General features: G+C 36.2%; 1 protein-coding gene across 1 annotated transcript in view; it reads right to left on the minus strand.

Moving 5' to 3' along the window:
• Positions 1–25,647, minus strand: part of Rgs22 (regulator of G-protein signaling 22) — a gene marked incomplete in the record, with an annotated part of 97,617 nt that overhangs the window by 52,932 nt on the left and 19,038 nt on the right. The window contains 8 exon segments of the mRNA XM_013512826.1: positions 501–634; positions 4,396–4,570; positions 7,803–7,964; positions 10,077–10,683; positions 12,733–12,862; positions 16,071–16,239; positions 16,876–16,961; positions 21,158–21,379. Coding sequence (XP_013368280.1) covers positions 501–634; positions 4,396–4,570; positions 7,803–7,964; positions 10,077–10,683; positions 12,733–12,862; positions 16,071–16,239; positions 16,876–16,961; positions 21,158–21,379 — 1,685 coding nt within the window.

Below are 25,647 nucleotides of genomic sequence, written 5' to 3' on the forward strand. Positions count from 1 at the left end.
ATTACATGCATGTGCCACAGTGCCTGGCTCTGTCTTCATTTCTATTCAACACTGTGCTGGAGGTTCTAGAATCAGATAATAAAAAGAAATAAAAAGTATGCTGATTGAAAATAAAGAATCAAAGCTGTTTTTATTCCCAGATACATAGAATCCACTAAAAACTACTAGAACTAAAGTCCAGTAATATCCCACAGTGCAAGATAAATAAGCAGAATTTAATTATATTTATGTATGTCATAAACTGACAGTCCAAAAATGATATTAAGAAAACATTTCCATTCAGAATAGCTTCAAGAGAAACACACAGAGATACCCAATCTTTAAAATCACTAATATCTGACATTCTACTCCTAATTGAGTGTGTATAAGAATAGGCCTTTACTACATATCACTGGAATACAAGAACCCACAAAAATCATTTTTAATTTCTATTTAATTTTCAACTTCTTCAAATATCTTACCATTGCACAGAGCACTTCCCACACCCAGGTGACACTTACCCCTTCTCAGCCCCAGCATCCCTCTGGGGAGCTACACACAAAGATTCAGTCTTCCAAAGGTTTTGAGTTGCTGTTTTGACTCTAGGTGTTTTCTTGAGAGATTTAGTATGTTGCACTGAACTGAATTCCTCTTTCTAAAAAATATGAAGATAATAAAATGAAAAAGGAGAAGCAAGCACAGTTCTGCACAAACACCTGAAATTTGTTTTGATCACTAGAATATTTCTTCCCTCATTCTACCTCTTACCATGTTTCCCACTAAAACAGAAATTCTCTCCTTCCCCATATTTCAGTTTTATGTACCAGCAGAGGGAAATTCAACAGTTTAGATAAGAAGAGGGAAAGGCTTGTTGTATGTCCCAACTCCCACCACTATCAAACCAAACTCTTTCTTGGAGGAAGAATTCAATGGAAACTTTCCTTTGTTCTATAACTGAATAGGTTTTTGAGTGTGGGGTTGGAGGTATTCTTGCACAAGGGAAACAAAACAAAGATACCCTTGGCCTATAAGAAGAGATCTATACCCAAATTTCCTTCTATTTTGGGACATTTAATTCTCAAAGCTATTTCTCCCCATTTTAAAAAGTTCTTTATGTTGTAAAAGTTAAGCAATTTAAATCTAGAATATAAGATGGTACATGCATGAAGTAAAAAGTATAAAAAACTAAAAGTCCAAATAGAGAAAAAGAAAATAATTATCTAACCATGGGATATGCACAAATGTAGTATTATATAACACTTTAAAATAGTGGCTATGAAAATGATGTACATGGAAAAATACTGATGATGAAGTTAAAGGAAAATAATCAGAATACAAAAACAGAAGTGCACTAAAATAAAAAAAGTCACACAAAGCCTAAGAGAAAATAACTTAGTAGTTATATAGAAGGTGCTGATTTGTCTCTCACCAGTTTCCAAATTGACAGTAGTTTTACTCCTTATGTAAGTTGAAAAACAAACCTTTCTGTATGTCAACTTCCATTAGATAGTTACAAATACTGACAAAGACAAGGATTGTGTTTGTTTTGTTTTACTATCCACAACAAACATTAAAATCTATATATACCTTACATACCTAATGACTAATAATTTTTAGGAATTCTAAAACAAAATTAATTACGTATGTAGTACTTATAACTTCCTAAGTATTCAGGCTCACATCTGTTTTAGTAATTCAGGACACAGTAAGACATTAAACAACACCCCATAAATTATAGGTACCACAAGAGTCTGAGCTTAGAATTGTATGTACGAGGTATATCACACAAAAATAGTAAAAAAAATTTTTTTGATGTTGTTTTTTTGAGACAGGGTCTCACTTTGTAGTTCAGCTTTCCTTTGAACTATGTAGCCCAGCCCAGCCTTGAACTTGTGACAAGCCTGCTGCCTCAGGCTCCCAGAGTGCTGGGATTACAGGCATGTGCCACCACACCTGCTACAAAAGTAGTCAAATCTATAGGAAGAAAAAAATACAATGGTGGTTTCTAGAGTGTATGAAGAGAAAGGAAAAAGGCTGCTGTTTAATGGTACAGAGACATTTACAAAATGAAAAGGTTGTGGAGATCTTTCATCAGATTACAGACGTGTTTAATACTACTGAAGTGCTAACTTAAAAAAATCATCAGGATGGGAAATTTTATGTTTTTTGTCACAATAAAATTTTTTTCTTTAAAAAAATTGTTCAAATGTATAGTACAGAGGAAGCCCAATTTAGAGTTTTTAAGCTTTCTAGCTTGGGTGGAAGCCAGGAGACTATCCAGAAAGTAAATTAAAGGAGGACACAGAGCACAAAAGAGCACAATAGCACTGAAGAGGCTAGGGTCAAAAAAAAAATAGGCTCTATACCATGACTGTGATGGTAGTTACAAATTGATCCATTGAACTATATACTAAAAGGGCATTTTTTTATGTTTTAATTTTTTAAATAGGAAAAGCACAATGGCATTGAATTCTATTCCTTAGAGTGTTTTCTGCAAAGGAGAGATAGAATAAGATCTGAATGTACTGTCCAAGCAGAAAACATCAGTGACAACACAGGGTGATGATTCTCAGGAAGGCAAATGGAGATAACAAACAAGCCATGTTCATATCACTTTTTCACACATGCTAACCTTTCTCCATTCGTTTGGCACTATTCATTTATTCAAGTTCATTTTCTTAACCATATCACTAATTTTCTCTTCCCCCTTATTTCAGTTTGACTTTTTTATACAAATGTTTACAAGTTATCCAATGACGTGGTCTTTGCACTATGCTTCCAAAACGTGTGTTCACCTGGTGACTGGGTCACTAAGACACATGGACCAACCAAGAGGACTAGACTGATTGGCATACAGGAAGAACACAAGGTGCCAAAGAGGTCAGAGAGAAGTCAACACAATGGATAAGAAAACACTGGCATACTGCAGGGACACTAAAGTGTGGGCCTCAGAGTAGCAGCAAGATGATCACCAGTGAGGGGCTGGCTGGAATGCAAACTCTTGCCCCTCACGAGGACCCACTGAAGCCTGCTCTCTGGCAGAGCCCAGGAATCTGTATGAACAAGTTCTTTGGGTGACAGCTAAGTATGCTAAAGCTTGAGGCCCCACCAGCTAGTAGCAGGGCTTCCCATGATAATCACCCGGGAATCTCATTAAAGTGCAGGTTCTGAAACATGACTCTGATGTTCAGGCAGGGTTGAGATCATAGGTTGAAAGTTACCTCCCCAATTGTAAGAGTGATCCTGAATGATTCCAGATTAATTAAGGCAGCAGGTGGGACCCACACATTGGAATATTGTACAAGTTCTAATGATTTCAGTGTATATCAAGAATTTAGAAACCACTGACAGAAAAACTAGTATGTTTCCAGCTCTAAACCAGTGTGTGTAAAGTAAAATTAAAATAACTGTATTGCACATCTCCTTACCTTTTAAAATAAGATGGTCTGAATGCAGATGAATCCTTTGAAAATGTTGTGCATAATTACGGCTAGAAGCAGTTAACATTCTACCATATCTTTAAAGGCAACTAAGATTAGTTAAGGTCTTTACTACTGAAATAAAGGTCTTACCTATAGTTATTGCATCCTTACGCAAAATATATAGGGTTGCTGATTTTTTTATAAAGTTAATTAACTTTTCTTTTCTTTGGATTTTCCCCTCTTACATTTTTGTGCTTTTATTCTTTCCCATGTGACAAAATCTTACTTCTAATTCTGTTGTTGCTACTTTTCACTTATTAGTTCAAATTATATTTATTAAGCAACTTTTATGTGCCAGAGACTATTCTAGGCACTAAGGATAGCACTTAGAGAAAAATTCCTTATATCTAGTAGGAGGTAGAAGACAATAAACAGGTAAATCACATGGTCAGAAATACAGGTAAGCAGGACAAAGGGAGCAGACAGAGATAGGAGTGTGTGTGCCATTCCACACAAGCATTCTGGCTCTCCTTGATACTCAGACAGGCAGCTAAAGGAAGTGAGAGGGCCATGTGCATCTCTGGGGGAAGAGTGACAAAGCAGGTACAAAGCCCTGGGGTTTTTGCTTGGTGTGTTCAAAGAGAAGAAAAGAGACCAGTGTAACTGGCTGGAATAGATTAGAGTGGTAGGAAACGAGGTCAAGAGGATGACAAGAGGCCTATATAGCTTGCTAGAGATTTTGTATTTTATTCTGAGTGAAAGAAGCAGCCAGTGGAGAATTCTGAGCAGACGAGTCACACTTTCATGTATTTTAAAACCATTATTTTGACTGCTTTGTGGAGAACTGTTAGTTTTCTTATTTCCTAATTGGGCCAGCACGTACATTAATGACAATAAAGCTCTTGATGAAACTAAGTTCTAGTGAACAAACACTCAAGCATGGACACTGAACTGTACACTTAATAGAGATCAAAGCATCAGTTGTATATCCTACCTGGATCTCAGATATCTGTGGGTTGCAAGATTTAGGTCTTAATGGCAAGAGAGTTGCCATTTGTGGAAAAGGGTCAATATCCTTCCTTGGTTTCTCCTGACGCAGATGCCAGAATTTCAGTTTAGCACTAGCACTTTTTGTTGAGGATAAATGAGTAATGCAAAATCTTGGTGCCCTGTTTATTAGAAAAACAAACTTATGGTTAAAGATGTTAAGGTTAAAAAGCAATTAAGTCTCCAAAATGAAAAGCCTACAAAATATATTACAGTTGTGCTCACAATTATCAATCTTGCTATACCCCTTTTCTAATCATTTCTATTTCTTTTTCTGCTTCCTAGACTTTAGAAATATATTTCTATATGTCACTGCCTACAGTGCCTTTTACTCAGACATAAAAGCAATATATATTAGGAAAAAAATCATAAAATCATGTTCAAATTATTTTCTTCTTGGTAAGAAAAAGAAACATAAAACATTTTATATAGACAGATGGATACATAGATGAAATTTTTAAAGTGGTTTAACTTCTACTAAAATAAACAAAATGTTCTCTGATCATTTTAAAACAATTCAGCATTTATCTATGTACCAAATATGAATTTTTAGAATGAAATTAATATTTTAAAATATATAAACATTTTATGTTTTATAAAGCCCAAGTATACTACTAAAGTAGGTTACAATTCCTATTATGTATTTCAATTCTCAAATGTGAAGGGAGCAATTAATTTTATAATAATTTATATAAGTGAAAAGTGAACTCCTCTGCCAGAGACCTAGGAGAAAGAATGTCTGGCACAATATCAAGGCCATACTTAATTGGATGGATATCCTGGCACTCAATCTGTGGGTTATTCTTCAGATTACTGTATAAAAGGTTAACACCAGCTGTCAAGGCCTTCCAGCTAATTGGTTCTTGGACCAGGCCTTCCCTCTGGATTCCACAGCCCAAGGACTAATTTCTCTTCCATAGTACAATGTCTGGTAGAAAACTGCTTCTACCAGAAGGAAGAAGGTAGGTATCTTCTAAATGTGAACATAGGTTGGAGCAGGAAAACAATTCAAAGTCCATAGTTAATTTAGGATCAGAAAATATTCTGTATAGTCTGAGTGGTTGTTCTATCCTACATTTCTGAACTTTTACTTGCAGACTTAGAAATTTACAAAATTATTTCTTATTTTATATCACCAGAAGTGGGCATATCTACAAGACTCACCGAATAAATCACATATGTGAAGACCAGGAAATCTAGATGCCTCAATTTTCTGATTCACATTATTTAAATATATTCATATAACTCCCTAAATACCTACTGTTCTTACCATTTTAGTTTTACACTCTTATTTCACACATATAGCATTGATATTTGATTAGCCAGTATGTAAATTCATCTATTATTATAGGCCATTTCACAGTGTCCCCTAAACTAGTATTGTTTTTAATGGTACCATTATAGAAGTTCTTCCATATACTGGTTGTACACATCTTAATTCTCAAATTGCAGAGAGTAGAAGATATTTGCCACATAAACACTAAGGGTCTGCTTCCAGTGTGTGTATGTGCACATGTGCATGTGCATCCAATGTAATAACCAAATATTGGAAACAACTCTAATGTCCTTCAATAGGTAAGTGGATATACAGTACCTCTGTACAATATAATACTATCAGGAATAAAAATGAACAAACTGTTGATACACACAACTTGGACAGATCTCTAGGGAGTTATGCTGAATTTGAAAGCTAATGCCAAAAGATTACATATTATCTGATTTTTTATTACTGGTTTCCAGGGGCCAAGGAGGGAAGGGAGAAAGGAAAGTGTGGGTTATAAATAGGCGGGTTAAAGCAAGCCTGCGGTAACATAATTGTTCTATAACCTGACTATGGTGGCATATGCGTGAACCATGATATAATGATAAAATGACATGGAGGTAAATATAGATACACACAAAAATGAGTGCATATTAAATTGGTAAAATGTGGGAAAGGTGAGTAAATTTTATCAATGTCAATTTCCTCACTGTGATAGTGTACTACAATTATGTAAGATGCTACCACCTGGGGAAAATGAATGAATGATACACAGTATTGCTTAGTACTATTTTTTTACAACTGCATATGAATCTACAATTACTTTAAAACACAATTTTTAATTAAAAAAGAAAGTTACTTCTGGCCAGGCATGGTGGTGCATGCCTGTAATCTCAGCACTTGGGAGGTTGAAGCAGGAGTCTCACTGAGAGTTTGAGGCCAGCCTGGGTTATAAAATGAGTCCAAGGACAGCCTGAACTGCATAGTGAAACCGTGTCTCAAAAAGACAAAAAAAAAGGAAAGATACTTCTATCTTGGTAATATTTTATTGAATCAGGTGGTATGTACACAGGTACCCACTATAGCATAATTCTACTTATTATACTATATATTTTATAGAATATGTATGTTTTATAGAATAGAATCTTAAAAGAAAGATTACAACAGCACACTATATATAGAAAACTATGAAATGTACATGTAATCTGGAATACCTAGAGAGGAGATGATGCCAGAGAAATGGACAAGGAACAAATCACGATGATTTTATTTGCTAATTTAAAAGATCCAAACCTTACGCTCAAAGTTTTGCGGCAATCAGTGGAATTTAAAGTATAGAAGTGATGAAGTGAGATCCAACACAGTCATTACAGACAACTCTGTGACCCTCGAATAGCACATATTTTCTCCACTGTGTCCATCTTCCTTTCCTTTCTTCAAGTCCCCTGTGAAATAAGACCTCTTCTCTGTACTTGTAACATTCGCCACACTACATTATACTATTTTCACCTGGTGTTCTCTCTGGACTATGATCTGTAGACTTGACCAGTTTAACCTTTTATTCTTAGCACAGTATTTGGCCTAATGTAAGTGCTCAAAAAATGTCCACTGAAGCTGGGTGTGGTGATGCATGCCTATAATTCCAGTACTCAGGAAGCTGAGGCAGGAGGATTGCTGAGAGTTCAAGGCCAGCCAGGGCTACAAAGTGAGCTCAAGGCCAGCCTGAATTACACAGTGAGACTGTCTCAAAAAAAGAGAGACAAAAAAATGTCCACTGAGATGATAAGTCTGTATCTCTAGCTACATATACACACAGGTACACATGTACACATTGTGTGGGACATTAATCATAAAAAGGTGGAAGAATATGTTCACAGTTAAAGGGGAACTTAAGTACCATCCAATCTATATTTAAAGTCATCCCCAAAACCCCAATTATCTATAAGATCAGGACTTTAAGGAAGGCTAAAGATATAATAATCTTGTCATTTTAAATTTCAACAAATTATATACCCATACAACAAAAGGTAGTACTTATAACTAGTCTAAGAAAAGTGAAAGTAAATAACTTTGGTTCATATTATTGTTCTTACCAATATAGAAGCAAAGGTTTTATGACCTCAGATTGAATAGTTTTTAAATGTTCTTCAGTCCATTGAGATCCATCTAACAAATTAAGTTTTGATAAGATTTCTGCAGAAAGGTAGCACTCGCCACTGCTCACTAGATAGCATTTTTTCATCTTCTCAAGATGTCTGAAATAAAACACATCCCTACATATTCACAGATTGATACAATATTTTACTTCCCAAAAGCAAGTGTTTCAGACAAGTAATGAACTATCTCAAACCAACACTGAGTATTGAACATTTGTAAGGAGATGAAAATATTTCCACAGTTATGGAAAAGGTGTTTATAATAAGCTGAATGGTCTCGCAAAGCTGTCTATATCCTTATCTCCAAAATCTGTAAATTTATTACCTTGCAAAGCAATAGAGATTCTATGGCTGGGATTAAGTAAAGATGTTAAGGAGATTATCCTGAGTTATCTGAGTGGTCTCAATGTAATCACAAGAATCCTTCCAAGAGGGAGGCAAGAGAGTAAGAGTCATAGATGTGAATGTCAGAGAAAAGACAAGATATTATGCTGCTGGCTTTGAAGAAGGAAGAAAAGGCCATAAGCTAAGGAATGTAGGTGGCCTTCATAGACTGCAAAAAGAAAAAGAGGTCTCCTCCCAGAGCCTCTGACCCCCAGAAATGTAAAAGAATAAACTTGGTTGCTTTAGGCCATTAAGTATGTGGCAATTCACTATAGCATTTTTCTGATGCCCTCAGTGCCTTTTAATATATATTAATAATATATACAGAGGCCACCAAAAATGCATACATCAAGAAAAGAAAAAGTATAAACATTTTAATAGTAAATTTATGTAGAGATCATGAGATTAATACAAATTACCTTTGGCTTCTATAATTGTAAGAGGTGCTCAAAGTGGCCATTAGCTTCCAGACATTTATTAGTATGGTGAACTGCTGAAGAATGTATAAAGGTTTTTGGTTGACTCTGTGTATCTATCTATCTATCTATCTATCTATCATCTATCTATCTATCTCTATATATATTTCTTTTGTTTGTTTTTTCATTTTTGTTTTTTGAGACAAGGCCTTGCTATGTGCTTTAGGCTGGCCTTAAGCTCATTATGTAGCTGAGGCTGGCCTCAAACTCACAGCTATCCTCCTGCCTCAGCCTCCTGAGTGCTGGGATTACAGGTGTGTGCCCACACCTGACTAGCTCCTGTTAATGTTGCCTAAAATATGATCTGTAGGGTTAGGTCCTGAAAAACCTATGTAGGTTACTTGCATACAACTTTCCTGATATGTCTTTAAAAGTGGTAGTGACCTTTCACCCACGATCAATCAGGTCATACTTCACAACCACCATTTGGTGACCGCTGCTCTTATAACTATAAGCTCTGTGACCTGAATGCCATTAAAATAACAACTATTCCTGTCACCAAGTATATACTTGACAAGCTCTGTGATTTGGATGCCATAAAATAACTGGAATAACCCAGTCACTACTATATACTCAGTCAAACCACTAATATGAATTGCAATCTGCAATACTGTATTACAAGTACAGATGAGATTAAGACTTTCCTAATGAAGTCTCCTCTTAAGAATCTTAGACTTACAGTAAACTTAAATATATGGAGCTGATCAGATGAAGACCTGAGCCCTATTAGACTTCTGGGAGGCTCTTTGGCAGACAGACTCATTCAGATATCCAGCTATGTGGAATCCTACCAAAGATGGAATCTGTTAACCAATCAGGCTGTTAAGAATACAGGTCCTATCTTATGTGTAGTCATATAAATGATAATTTTTTTGCTAAAAATTCTGTATCACTGGGATATTATAAAAATTTAAGTAATTTAAGAGAAGTTCTAGAACCTATGGGAAGAAACCTATGGGTTTGCAAACCCAAATAATTACTGTTATTAGTACCTGAAAGCTAAGAAATCAGAAAACTTGTGAAATAAAAATTTAATATTATAACAAGATAAATGTTATCATTAATCATACCTCCAAAAATATAAATTACATTTTTATATTTATTGCAGATTTTCTGCCTGTGATTAAAACTCAAACAAATACTCTATAATTTATTTTTAAAACTATTTTTTGGTCTTTTTTGAGACGGGGTCTCGCTATGCAGTTCAGGCTGCCCTTGAGCTCACTTTGTAGCCCAGGCTGGTCTCAAACTTGCAATGATCCTCCTGCCTTAGCCTCCAGAGTGCTGGGATTACAGGCGTGTGCCATCATGCCTGGCCTTTAAAAATTATTTAAAATAAAAGTAGGAATACCTTTGATGTCTTCCAGGGTCTTTAAGAACTTTTAACCTCTCAATATCCATCCACAGCCACCAATATCTCTCTCCTAAAGTGCCCCTCATAAAACTCTTAAAATTTTCAAACTCCTTCCTATTGCTAATATTGTAAGTTCTGTGAGAAATATTCCAGTCAGCTCTACTCTCAGGTCCAAAGCCATCTCTCTTTAAATTTAAACTGTTTTTTTCTAAGGCCTCGTCTGACTTTCCCATTATGGTTTGAACTGGTTCAAGGAGAGATTCAAAAGGATCATCAACCACTACTTGTCCTACATTGCTGAAGTTTATGTAGTCTGGGCTTTCTGTAAGTGGCTCTCCAATAATTTCCTGAAGGGCTGCTTTCAGAATAAAGAATACATAGGAATTTAAAAATTCTTCATATGTTGGAAAATGCAGTGTCAGGTTTCTGTCAAGCACATCACGTTGCTGTTCAAGGTATATTCTCAGAAGTGCTCGTGAAGGAGTGTCTTTTACAGATATAGACCCTTCTTCTTCATCTTCTTCCAATTCAGAAATTAACTTAGTGATTTTAGACGAGCTCCTTTTTGTCCTGGGGTGAACTCCATCATCAAAGATAAAACTCTCTGCATTAAATTATAAAAGGGTATTAGGTTAGATATGAATTCAAAGATTTTTATTATTAACAGATGCTATAGAGCTGGCATGACAAACTGGTTTACGGCAAGGAGTGGCTGAAAGGACCAGTAGAAGGATTCTGAAGCCACATTTGGAACCAGTAAGGAAAAACCTGCCAACAGGGATAATCTTATCTTTCCTGGATGTGGCAGAAGGACTAAATATTTGACATCTCTAACACAGAGGATATTAAAAAAGACATCATATTCTTTTAAAATGTAACATTTTAGACTCACATAGAATGACAAAATACAAGGGTCAAATCTACTAATAAAAATATGTATAGTAGACAATTATATATGCTTTAATATCTCACTTTGTATGATACACTTGATCTTAGCCAAAAGGCCAAGAAGTGATTCACTTTGTATGATAAAAAGAAAATTAGCCAATATATGATGAGACCATAGACAAATAGGCTAGGACTGGAGTCAACAGTTTTTAAAAATTTGCTTTTATAAGAAAGATTAAATACTGTCTGTCATACAGTCTCTGATTAAAGCTACAAATTAGCATAAAGTATTTGTGAAGGTTACTGGTGGATTATTTTCACCTTTTCCAAAGACAGGGTATTTTGCCCTATTTTCTCTCTTTTAAAAATTGGGGAAATATCAGACACCAGCACTGTATTTCACACAGTAAGTCTACCTCAGGAAATGCTGTGGAAAATGCCACAGATATTCTGTCTGTGTCCTATTCCCCACGATCATTTTCTTACCTGATTTCAAATCTCAATGCACTGGAAAGATTTTGTTATAAATTTATTGAAAATATATATACTAACTCCCCAATACTGAGTGATGATTAGATGTTGTAAAGCTGTGAAGGGACACTGGGCAATTCTAGATCTCACAGAATTGAAGGAAGGGCATGGTAGAGACCAGCACAGACATTTCTGTTCACTGCCCTCCAGCTATCATTTCTCTTCCTCTTTCCATCTTTTACTCTTCAATTTTCTACTTCAGTGTTTTCGGGGGGCAGTAAGAAATCTAGGGGGCTGGGGATTTAGCTCAGCGGCAAAGCGCCTGCCTGGCAAGAGCACGGTCGTGAGTTCAGTTCCCGGTACCAGAGAAAAACCAAAAAAAAAAGGAAATCTATAAATACAGCTCTCTTCCACTAGGGAGATTATGTTCCTTTTTTACCTAGACTTAGGTTCAGTTATAGAGAATCCAGATTTATCTTCCTCACTGGATGAATATACTTATCAGAGGGATTAAAGTTAAGAACTCTTAGTAAATTCTAAGATTCTTCTCCTGAATCACATTTATATTTTTTTCTCTAACAATATCATGATGACTCTTCTTTCTGGCAGGTTCCTTCTACTTTTTATGAGAAGTTAATGTCACCCACGAAAGCTCCGCACACTAGCAATATATCTACTTTTCCACCTGAAAAATAACCTGAATTTCAAAACAGAAGGGAAACTCAGTTTTCATCAATGACTACTTTCAGGAAGAACAAATACTGCACCCACTTTATTGCTTAATGAACAGTCTTAATAGTAAGAATTTATAAACTAGGAAATAGGTAAGACAAACATTTATTGACTGCACATTAGTAACCCGGCCACTAGGCCAACGATTTTCTACATATTTAGTGTGTATCATTAATCTGATCTTATAGATGAGGAAAGCAAATCGCCCTAGCTGGACATAGTGGTGCATGCCTACAGTCCCAGCATTCTGGGAGGGTGAGGCAGGAGGATCACAAGTGTGAGCCCAGCCTGGGCAATTTAGTGAGACCTTGACTCAAAAAACAAAAAAAATTAAAAGACTGGGATGAAGCTCAGTGAGAAGGGCCTAGTACTCCTAGGTATCAGAGCTGGGTTCTAAACTCATTTCCCTTTCACAGAACCAATTTATCTCTCAAAAAAAAAAAACCAGAAGGAAATAGACAGGGGCTGTGTGTATATTTTTTCCTCCCCAATCCACTAAATGCTGTCCTGTAAGATTAGAGCAAACACAGATTTAAAGAAGTCACTCTTCTTTTCTGCTTACCAGAAACAGATGTAATAACTGGTGACTCAACTTTATTGTGGGGTATACAACAGGGTAATGAAAAGGTGGATATCATTTGCTGATTTTGTTTTGCTAGTGAAAACCAATCTTTTGTTTGCGTGTAGGAGGCCTAGGAAGAAAGGGATACATTAGTTTAATATAAGATTAACAGCGTTCCTCCAATCACAAACCTGAAGGAATTATTATAATAATATTTAATTAGTACAGTATAATACATAAAGGAAAACTTATTGTCTGGAAAAACAAAACCATATTAGAATTCATTATCTAAGAAAATAATGGGAAGAACATTTCAATCCCGATTTTCCATATCAGATAACCAAAGGAAAAAATCGAGCCCAGATTCTTCTCCACTCTTACTCTCAGGCTATTGCTGGCCAAAGCAGAGCATGAAACCCTATTCCTGGATTCACTACAGATTCATATTTCTTTGACATATCTTTTGCTAGCTGCTCCTATTTACAAATTTTCAATTCATGACCTCAGTTCCGTCTGACCTGGCTCAGTGGGGTTTTTTTCTTCTTCCATTTTCATCTCCTACCCCAGAATGACAGACTCTACTCTCAGAATTCTGTAAATCTCTCCAACCTTGGCTGCCCCTTTGCCTTAGATTCAGCTTTCACAACTTTGCTTAAATTGGATGCTTCCTACAAACTAATTCCTGACTTCACCTGCTCACAGATGCAGCCCTTGATTTTTCCTTTGTTTTGTGTACTCCTGAGTCAGCTTAACGCAATTCCCAACCTGATCCTTTGCTTCTGGAATTCCAGCCCTAAGGATCTCCTAACCCACCTATCCTGGGAAAATTACTCTGCCTTCCTCTCTCAGTAATGCCCTGTATTTTCCCCCAGAGAATCCAAATTGTTTAACTGGAACAGAAAAGGGAGTGTCCAGCATTTTCATTTCTTTTCTCCAACTGTCAGCTGATTGGCACTTAGCTTAACACTCGAAGAAGAAGCAAGGCTGAAATTAAAGATATAATTCCCTATCGGCTAAAGAGAATTAGCAGGCATGCAGGCACACAATAAGACCACAGCAAAAGAAAGAAATGAGAGATGTCTTCTGTGTAGCCACTGTCCCTTTTACAAATAAGTTTCCCTGTGTGCACAGGAGCTTTTGGAGGGCTCTAATTCACTTTTGTTCCCACCTTCCTTTACCTACTGAGCTACTACTCTATTCCAAGCAGTATCCTAAGCACAAAGACCAAAATAAAGGAATGCTCAAGGAATTGAGTTAGACCAATATACAAGCGTCAAGTGATCAAAAAGGATGATGGAGTAAAGAACAGGAGAGACCGAAGTCATCAGTCACTCACCAGTGAATTATTCCAATCTATGTTTAAGAAATGAGCCAATTTAGATGGTGTAACTGAAGACTTAAAATCTATAGCTGTAGTTTAATTAGTTCAAGGGCCCAAAGAAAGTACAAAGGCTATGAAAAATGATGATAACATATAAAATATTAAGTGAACAGAAATTAATTTTTTCATCTCAGGAAAAGTAAACTAGCTTCGATTTTTATTCCTTATATTTGTTTAAATTCACATATAAGGAGTCAGAGCTTATTATCCTGGATAGATCTTCACTTTGTATATCTTTTTTTTTGTTTTGTCTTGTTTTTGTCTTTTTGAGACAGGGTCTCACTATGCAGTTCAGGCTGTTTTTTTTTGTTTCATTCGGTTTTTTTTTTGTTTTGTTTTTCTTCCAGTACAAGAATCGAACTCACGACCTTACATTTGCCAGGCAGGTGCTGTGCCACAGAGCTAAAACCCTAGCCCCTTGCAGCTCAGGCTGGCCTTGAGCTCACTTCATAGCCCAGGTTTGCAACGATTCTCCTGCCTCAGCCTTCTGAGTGCTGTGATTACAGGTGTGCACCACCACACCCAGCTCACATTACGTTTATTGGCCTCAATTGTCAGTACATAGTTTATGACATTCCTGAATTTCTAAAATATGTAAAGAGAAAAAATATAAAAGAGAAGAAAAATTTGTCTTTAGTATATCACTAATCATTTTTCAGCAAAAATAATTAATCATATAACTAAATTTTGGCAAATATTGCTGATAGAAATACCAAACTACAATATTTACGAGGAATACATATGATGGTTGATTGTATCAACTTGAGTAAGAGAAAATAAGCTAAATCAGCTCAGTAATTCCAGCCCTAGGGTGTGGAAGGCCCACCCTAGCACAGCTTGTCTCCTGGATGGTATAACGGGGAAAGGAAGGACAGATCCGCTTCTGTTTCTTCAGAGGAGCTCCAGTCTTCACCTTCACCTTGGACATCATCTCCTGGCTTCCAGCACAGACTCACCAGCCTCCTGATATGGACTCCCATGAGACACTGCAGTGAGCTCCAGACCTTCAACTGAATCCTTTGGTCTCCAGTGTACAGACAGACCCGCTACACACTTCCTCATCTGACTCTGTTCGGCCACTGTAAGCCAATCTTGGAAATTCTTATGTTTTTGTATAACTTGTGTTGTACTGTGCTTCTCTAGTAAACACTGACTGGTACAAGTACACATGAAGAAAAGTTCTAGTAACTACAGGTACCCATTCCAGCACAGATCAAGAGGTTGCTTCTTGTATGATATCACTGATGAGTTGGCAATGCCTAAAAGAATTTGAAGCCGAGTCCTAGCTCAGTAGAAAAATAGCCACAGTTGGTTAGCAGTGGCTGCCACGGACAGAGTCAGAGAGTAGCAGCACAAGGGTCACACATTTACCATCCCTAATTTTGCATGGAGTTGTGTATCTGAAGTGTGTTATCAGAAAAAAGATCTGATAGAGACCAAAAATCAAACAACACTGTTCACCAAGCCTTGATGATCCAAAAGGACATTCAATTCTAGGCTTTATCTCTTTGAATGTACTCATATAGCCCCACATTTCCACAGTCATGGAGGGTAAATTTCTCTGGCAGCAGTTAAACAGTAATGCATTTTACTACAAGAAATTATCTAGACAGGAGGAGAAGGCACAGTTTATCATCTTTTGTACAAAACTAATTGAATTCATATAATAACAACTTTGAAATAAATAACTAGACTATGGATATAACGCAAGTTGCTCTTGCTTCCTAGGTGATACTGAGCATGTTCTTCAATCTTGCTTTTTTTACTTCAGACACATGACATAATATTTCTAATTGCATTTAAGGTTAGCATGCAAGGCAAATGAGTCAGCATAAATCCAAAAGAGTTACTGCTAAACATGCTTTCGAAGTACTTTGGATCATTTTCTTTGTGCTAGTGTTATAAGTGAAATATCTCTGAAATAAAAAGTTTCACAAAATTATACTCGTATTTTTACCTCTCCAAGAGAAATGTAGAACTTTTTCATAACTATAAGATTGTCTTCTTCAACAGTGGGAGGTGGTGGACTGGGTGGTTTCCTCAGGACCCATGGACAAAACTTTGTACCAATTGTGAAACTCACACCTGACTTGCTCCATCTTACTTGGGAGACCAATTTGGCCAACCTACATTGTAGAAATCACAAAATTTGACTAAGTTTCAAATATAGTAGAATTCAGGAAAAAAGCCTAAAATTTTGAGTATTTATTAAGACAATCTCTCCTCCTACTCTTAGGACTCTTAGATTTTGCAGAAATCAATGATTTATTCATTAGAACTGTTCACTCATAGAACAATTCTGTAATTAATAGTTTTTATTTTAATCTATTCTTATTTTAAAATAGTTGTTATAAGCAAAGGTCAAATTTTACTATAGTTTCAAAATGTTTGGGTACTTGACACTTTAAAAGGGAACATAAAGGAAAAACTTGGCTTTATACTGATAATCTTTACAAGTATTAACATTCATCCTGAACTCTGTACACAAATACCATTATAACCAATAGATAGTTGTTTAAAAAGTATAACAATGAAAGAGGTACAACAGAAGTACATTTATTAGGTATTATTTCTGTGAAATCTTTTTGAAGAAGTTAAGTGATTTTTTTTTTTGACAATGCTTTATCACTCTTTATCATACAGCAAGTAGGACCCAAACTCCAGTGGGTTGAAAGCTATACCATTTTACTAAGAAATCACAGAAAAATGATGACAGGTGAAAAATGAGCATTTAAAAATGTATACTGATGGAACTCCAATACCTGTATTCAAAATAGCAATCACTCTCCAGAAATGCTGGAAGTCTTTCTTTTTTGATCCACTTAATCCCTTGTTCACGATTGAGACACTATTGGGAGAAAATTTTTTTAAAAAAAAGAATGTTAAAGAAAAATACATTTCAGGACAACTGAGGCCTCATCATGAGAATAGTAATAGCTCTGCCTATCGTTAAAAGCTGTGTCCCTATGTTCTACTTGCATGAAAAAGAAAAATAACCCTGAGTCATAAGTCTGAAACCATCTTGCCTCTGGTACTCTAATTCTCCCAACAACTCTGTGTCAATTATTATCTCCATTTTACAGTTTAACAAATTGAATTTAGGAAAGTTAAGTAATTAATTGAAAGAAGAGGAATGAAAAATTCCTTTAGTCAGTATTAGTATTTTTATTGACATAAAATGGACTAAAATAATTATAGTGGCATGCTAGAAAAATAGAAGAGGGGTGGAAAGAAGAGTGAAGAATTGAACTGTGTTATGTGCATGTAATTTTTTACAGTGAATGTTATTGTGTACTGCAAATGTACAAATAAAAGTAAAAAAAATTTAAGAGGGAATAAAATATAGAGGAAGAATCATCAAGCAAATATAGGCCACCAAGGTCACCATGTCCCTAGTTCTTCGAATTTTAAATTTCTGGTTAAATCTTAATATCCCCAGGTACTCTTCTGGAAATACCAAGGTTAACATGCAGTAGAGTGTTGAAGGTGCCCCGTACAGGCTCCCATGGGAACATTCCTGCACTCTCTCATCTACAGCATGACCAGCTAGGCCGAGGGTAGGAGCGAAGAAGAAAACCAACAAGTGTAGTAGTATTACTCAGAGGATACCAACTGAGGGATGGAGGAAAGAAAGCTGTGACTGGGAACAATCTCAAATAATAATAAGGAGTTCAGATTTTACTTTGAAGTGATGAGTGTAGTATAAAATTACTGAGGAATTATAAAGTTGTGCTCATCCTAAAACATTTACTCACTATTGATTCGTATATTCACTTTTTCCAGAATTCTTCTTTTTAGTACATGCTTGCAGTACATGTTTATATTCTTTGTGTGGAGTTGGTACATGGACAGAACACATCCTAATTCTTTTTTTTTCATCCCCTTTCCCTCCCCTCCCCACTTATCCCTTGATCTCCTTCCTATTTGAGAAAGATCTACCTCTCTACTTCCCATTATCTTTTATTTTGCCCTTTACCTAAAATTTGGGTTTTCCACATAAGAGAAACCATGAAATATTTCAACTTGTGCATCTGATTTGTTTCACTTAACATTATGGTTGCAAGGTGCATCCATTTTCCTACAGATAACTCAAATTTATCTTTCTTTATGGCACAGTAGTACTCCATTTTGTGTAAATACTACATTTTCTTTTTCTATCCATCTGTTTATTGACATACTGGTTGGAGTTCCAGTACCTAAACAAATTTTACTATCTTTACTATCTGTTGTTACTATAAAACAACAAATAAAATACATATCTCAGTGAGGTAAATGTGTCTGCACTTACATGGAACATCTGCTGCAGTAATAGTTTTGCTTTGACAGTATCATCATGGTCAATACACGGACCATTACTAACTCTAGTGAAGAAATCAAATGGCTGCATAATAGTGTTGCCAGAATCTGATAAGCTGGTGTTTATGATAGTGTGTGTGTTTGAGCAATATTGCTGACATGTGCCACAAAGTTAGTGGGCTATCATGACTGGTGAAGAAGACATACAATGGCTCCCTCCTACTCAGTAAAAAACACGTTTTTCCTCAGCAAGCATGGTCCGTAGGCAAAGAAAGAATAAAAACTCTGAAAATAGCTAGCACTTAAACAGTAGCACTTTGTTGACTACTTTATTGCTTATCAGAGAGATCTGAAGGGCATTTGGATGGTCTAGTTAGCAAGACTCCACATATGTGATACACAGACAACTATAAAGGACTTTTGTGTCTTCATTAACAATACATTCAATGCATTAAAGAAAGATACAAAACTATATGTAAAGATTAATATACTATAAGTCCTTGAGAAATTCTACAAGGTTGGAAAACTACTCAAGTCACCCAAAACCAATGTACCAAACATTTAACTAATGAACTATTCAACTAAAAATCTTGTCTTTTTGAATGTTTTTGCATCTATCTGACCTAAAAATGAAATAAAAGGCTTAAAAAGAATAAAATAAAAAATTAAAGTCTTTATCCAAATTGCCAAAAAAAAAAAAAAACCCTCTTCAAGATAGTTAAAAGAACTCAAATATAAAGACCAAAATCATATAAACAATTCTGTTGAGGCAAGAGATTAGGGCATAGCAAACTGGCTGGGGAAGTGGGTATGATCTCTTAGTTACAAAGTCCAAAGACACATGAACAGAATAGTTCCTAAACCCTGCATGTGGAAATAACCAGACAGTGCTATCTCCAGTTCTCCACAGGATGGCCCAGACCTGATGTCAGCATGAGGAATGGGGGATACAAAAAGCAGTCTCAAGCTCTCCGCTACTGTGTCCTTTCATAGTAGTCCCGTCTTACACTGTAGAGTGGACCTCTTCTCCTGCTTTTATTTGGACCAAACTCATTCTGCAGAGCAGATTTCTTTTCCTACCTTTAATAAATGTAAAACCTTGATACCTTTTGGGCTTGTCTTGACCAATTCTTTGCTAAGTACAGAAAGAACCTACAAACTACCTCTAGAAGGAGACTCTAGCATCCCAAGAAAACTCTTTTATTAGTGGATCTTAGTTATTGAGAATACTGGGTCTCATTTTGGCATATGTTGAGACTGTTTTCACCCCCTAGTCCTCCTTTCTCTTACCCTTCCCCCGCTTTTTCATCCCCTCTGTCTTCTCTAAATCCCCTTTCTACTTTCCTGTCATCTCTTTAAAAACAACTTTCTTAACTAACAACTTATCTAGTTCACAATATATTTATATTACATCATTTTACCTTCAAAACAATGTCTTAATATAGTTATTGTTAGCAGCACTTAACTTGACAGAAATTAACAGAAAAGAAATATACAGTATTTGAATTTAGTAAGAGAAGAACTGAAGAGCTTTCAGACTGGAGTAATGCATATATTTGAAGTTTTAGACATATTTTAGTGTAGATGAAAATAGTATTATTAAATATCATCATTGTCATTTGACCCCACAATAAACTTATCTAGTAAGTAGTGAACACATGATGGATGATAAAAAGAGGGTTCACCAAAGTGACTTTTCAAGGACACAGAGCTAGTGAGTTGAACAGCCAATATCTAAACCCCAGGGTTTTGTTTTTTTGTTTTCTGGGGTTTTTTGTCTTTTTTTGAGACAGGGTCTCACTATGCAGGCCGACCTTGAGCTCACTTTGTAGCCCAGGCTGGTCCTGAACTTGCAACAATCCTCCTGCCTCAGCCTCCTGAGTGCTGGGATTATAGGTGTGTGCCACTACGCCCAGCTACCCCAGTCTTTTGACCTCATGCTAAGGAGACAAACTAGAGGTTGGTAGTAAATATAAGCCTATGGAGGTCAAACCACAAAGTGTAACTTGAGGATCAAAAGTCTGAATTCCTGACTGATTAATAGACTGGTTTAAAATCCAAATGAAAAAAGATTTCCTATATTTCTACATTTCCTAGAATGCAACTAAACTATAAAGGATAAAGGAAGAAAGGCTTATTTAGCTCTCAGTTTGCAGAGGTTTTCAGGTTTTCATAGTTGGCTGGCTCAAAAGCAGGGTAGCATGGCAGAGTGGCAGAAGGCAGAAGTCACCAAAGCAAGTGACAAGTAACTTTGTGTCCCTTATATCTTATGGGACTACCCGCCCTAAGGGTGGTTAGCACTCTTAATCTTAGTGTTCTTAATCCTAGCAATGCATTATGAATTGATCCCACACACTGTATATCCAGCCACTTCTGAAAAGTCCCACCTATGAACACATGAGGCTTTGGGGGGAACATCTAGACATCAATCATAACAGATATATATATATATATATATATATATATATATATATATCAGTAGTTATACTACTCTAAAACTAACCTCATATTTTAAATCTTCAAGGTAAATTATGAACCTTCTTATATTGACAAGCATCAACGAAACTGCTAGAGTAAATTGGCATTTAGGTATGAACAGATGATATAGTGCCTAACAAGTATGTGTAAATAAAACACGAGTTAACATTTACAGTTACATTTCAGAAAAGGAAGCCCAAGGAACTTCTTGTTAATCTCATCAAATGGTTTTCTATCTAGTAAACTATAAACTCAAATATACTTTCTTACCATGATATTGTAGTTGACATTAATGGTCTCATCATTACCGGGGACAATCATTCCAACAGGTTTAACATCATGCTTTGTTTTCCTCACAACATCATAGATGGGATTTCGAGGTTGTTGGTTTTGTAGAATTTTTTTCAGTTGTTTTTCCAGAAGTTGTGGAGCATCATTAACTACTTCAAAAATTCCATAATCCACATTAAATCTAATTGCCTCTGGAAAGGTCTACAATACAAACATGGAAATTTTTAAAAATTTAAAGACCAACAATTCACTTTCTCTAAGAAAACCTGATATTTACTATATGCATGTATACTTAATCATTTCTTCTTCCCTTTTAAAAGCTTGGAAATCTTTACCCATGAATTTATGCCAAGAGTTAAGAGTCAGCGTATGCAATGGCAGAAATCCCCTCTGTACAGAAATCTTACTTCTGTGACTCTTTGACATTAGAGAAATACATATACGTGGACTCTATGCAGCAATGTTATCCTCTTAGAAAAGGATGGACCACTACGGAAGAATGAGCAAGGAAAAAATAATGCTCTCTTTATCACTTTCATCCCCAGGAGCCAAGAAAGCTAACAACCTCCCTTTCCCAAAAGGAGAAAATTAGCCAGGTGTGGTAGTGCATGCCTGTAACACCAGCACTCAGGAGGCTGAGCTAGGAGGATCACTGCGGGTGTGAGGCCAGCTTGGGCTACACAGTAACTTGAAAAAAAAGTCAGCCTGAACTACACAGTGAGACACTGTCTCAAAAAAAAAAGAAAAGAAAAAGGAGAAAATTAAATACAATGTGTTCTTCACTTAAGAGTATTTCAACACCATTTCTCACACTATAACAAAAAAGTGAAAGAGAATAATACTTCTGAACTTTTCTCAGTAATTGCTAAATGCTACCAACTTTTATTTAAAACTAACTAGTTAACATACAACAGTTAGGAGTCTTGAGTTTGAATGCCAGCTTGCCAATAAATAACTGGGTGACTTTGGGTAAATCAGTGAATATTTTTAGGTCCTTTATCTCCATAAGAAGTGGTAGATTACCCATACCTTTTCTCATCTTGCCTTCCACATCCAAAATCCAAAATATGAACCTTTTTCAAAATATTTATTTACTTTAAGGTACCTTCTGTGAACTGATTCTTCATTCCCTGTAGTTTACATGTTTAGCTAACTGGTAGAAGACATTAAATTCCTCCCCAAGAATCAGTAAGTGTCCTAGGTAGAGCATTAATTCTTTTCAGTTTTACTACAGTATTACTAGATATACTATAGTTAGGACTTAAATGGCAGGATGTTGTTGTCAAACTGAATCTAGAAATATACATGTGCATGTATGTATGTCTGTATCTAGATGTCAGATAATATCACATCTCTAAATTCTGACTATCTCCCCCAGAAATTTAACATGTTCTCACTGGATTGAACCACCAGTGGTACAGGCATGACTGCCCCACTGAACCACTGAACAGCTTGTACCACCTGATGGGACTGTCCCATGCCTTCTAATTGGACAGTCATGCACGTACCACAGTGGTTAACAGTCTCCTAGCAGCAAGACATACACATTACAGCCCCGCCATGAATGTGTTAAAGTACATGGATAACAGAGTTCAAGAGGAACAACAGTGCACAATCCAAAAAGTCTCAGAAGTAAGATTTACCCCCAAAATTACAAGTATAGCTCAATGATTACGTATGGATAGTCAGCAGTAAATTATGTATATGGTTTCTTTAATAAACATATTTTATTGGTTATCCTTTCCATCTGTCTTTCAAATATGTGATTCAAATCAGCACCACTTACCTAAACTCATAAGGGTCATAAATATTACCCTTGAACTATGCTATTAAAAGACTGAACAGATAAAAGAGTCTGCTGATATCAGAGACGGGATTTATCTGGATGGGGAAAGGAAATGAATTAAATTTGATAGAGAATGAACATCAAACAGTAACAGGGTGGGGAAAATGAAACACTACAATATGAAAGACCATCTGGAAAAGATTTTCAGTTCTAAGTATCCATGGAATAAGAGAATCAGTGTGATCTTTATTTGTTGTTTTCCTTCCCTTTTTCAGCCTCCTACCCTCAGACCTGGTAGTCAGAGTAAGATAAAAGTATGATAATCCAAAGCAAAAGATGCCAGTTAATTAGTTTAGTGGACAAAGAAAACATTTCCGACCAATCAAGTAAAAATCTTCAAGTGAAAAAATTACAGGACTGTGACACTCTGAGATCCCCAATAATAAATCTTACTTAGTGGTAGTAAATGGTAAGGTACAACTGGAGGAAAGGCGAGATAAGAACTACAATTTACTGGACTCTCCTGATGGCAGTGTGAAGGATGTACTTTCTCCTTGCTAGTTTCTGAGTTGGGAGCTAGACTGCTCACACCTCACAGGGAAAGCCAACATCACACTCTGGGGAGGCTGGCTGCTACTGCAGAGCACCTGCTATCACAACTTGGTTTAGTGTGGTAACTACTCACTCTCCGGCACAAAGCAAAACTGCAGCAGATGGTGTCCCAGCAAGTCCCCTAATGGGCTTACTCTTGCACTCTGGATTAACGATCATGAAATAGATGTTTAGCTAGAGAGTTTACTTTGGGCTTATGGTGGGTCCAGTAGACCAGCTCACTCAGGATCCATCCCAACCTCCTGAGATGCAAAGACTGGAAAACTAAAAACTACATTTTAGACTCCCTATAATTATGGTTTCATGTGTGATTTAGGTTCTGCTACTTGAATGTACTCACAAAAATATATGAATTCTGAACCAAGTTAAGTGGTGAAAGTCAGAATAAATCCATTCTGAGGAAGAAAAGCTAAACAGTGTAAGCACATCAGAGTGAGGAGGACAACTGGATGAAAAGAACTTTACAAAAGCACAGGGAAAAACAACCAAAAATTAGAATTATTGTATTTATAATAAAAGTAACCCAAAATGTTGTTTTTAAAAATGTAAATGTGTATGCTAAAACATATGTAAGCAAGGCATGGTGGCACCTGCCCGTAATCCTAGCTACTTGGGCGGCTAAGGCAGAAGAACTGCTTGAGCCCATGAGTCTGGTATTAGTCTGAGTGACAAAGAGATACCCAGTCTCCAAAAAAAAAGAGTTATAACTTGTAAGCTTAAAAATATTTAAGACTGAAGAGTCTTTGCCAAAGGTAAATAAATATTTTCCTATTTAAAAAGCCATGAGTTACAGCAGCTCTCAGAAAGTCTTCAACAGCCTTGCGATTTTAAGGTTATAAAAGTGACACATAACTAGTTCAAGCCTTCCCCCATTTAATCACTCCAAAAATATCAAAAAGTTAAAAACCTCAAGTGTCAGTTATTGTCCTAAACATAAAGGATACAAAGGTGAATAAGAAACATTGCTTCTGCTCTTTGAGGAACAAGTATATAATGAATCATTTTTCTCTATGATGAAAATAATCAACAAAATACTAAAATGAGGTAAAATTCATGTGAGTGCAAATGCCAAGGGACAAGAGGAATAATGTCCACAGGGACAAGGGGAATAACAGTAGAACATTATGTCTGGTCTAGTTATCATACTTTAAAAGAGATCTGGCTAAACCAGAAACTACCCAGAGAAGGATAAGAAGAATGGTTAAGTGGAAGAAATTCTGGGTTAAATACTTTGCCCTTTTGACTAAAAATGGCTTTTACCAGATCATCCCAATGTGCCTTCCCTGGTTCATAAACCATCAGTCCATGATTGTATCTCTCTGGGAAAGTCTGTGTCTTCTGTTATTTAGTAAGATCACCCAATTCCAATCTTCCCTTATTACATCATTCATGTATTCAGTAAGTATTTATTCAGTCATTATTAAATGAAATATGAGGGATGATATGTCACTATATAAGAGAATCACAAAACAGCATCCTCCACAAAGCCCTAACTGAAAGAAATGAGATCTGGATCCTGCCTCAGAGTACACATAATGGAACAGGAAAATAAGTATCCCCTGAAATCTTTGAAAGCACCCTCAAAGAACAACATTCTCTTGAACACTGTTCTGAAGTTGGTCACAGTTGGTTTTCTTCCAACGTGGAAACGGGTCATGCTTCTTTAGTTCATGTTGTACCAAACTATGTCCCGTATATTTAACACTTATGTCCTGAGACACGGCATCATGAAATGACTGTGACCACACTATCAAAAGGCAGGAAGAAAGAGACCCATTAAGGAACTGGAAGATCCTCCTCTTCCATCACACCCTTACCTGGGTACACATTCATAGACTGCTATACATAAGACAATAAAACAAAACTTCACTCTTTAAACCACCCTGATCTCCCTGAAGAGCATAAATAGTTCAATCTGCAAATAATGCACATATACTGAGACATTACTTTAACACATAAGCACATTAGAATTATATAGAAAGGGGGCTGGGGATTTAGCTCAGCGGCAAAAGCGCCTGCCTGGCAAGCGCAAGGTCGTGAGTTCGGTTCCTGGTACCGGAGAAAAACCAAA

Source organism: Chinchilla lanigera, unplaced genomic scaffold (genome assembly GCF_000276665.1).
Source record: "Chinchilla lanigera isolate Chin_1 unplaced genomic scaffold, ChiLan1.0 scaffold00016, whole genome shotgun sequence".
NCBI classification, from domain to species: Eukaryota; Metazoa; Chordata; class Mammalia; order Rodentia; family Chinchillidae; genus Chinchilla; species Chinchilla lanigera.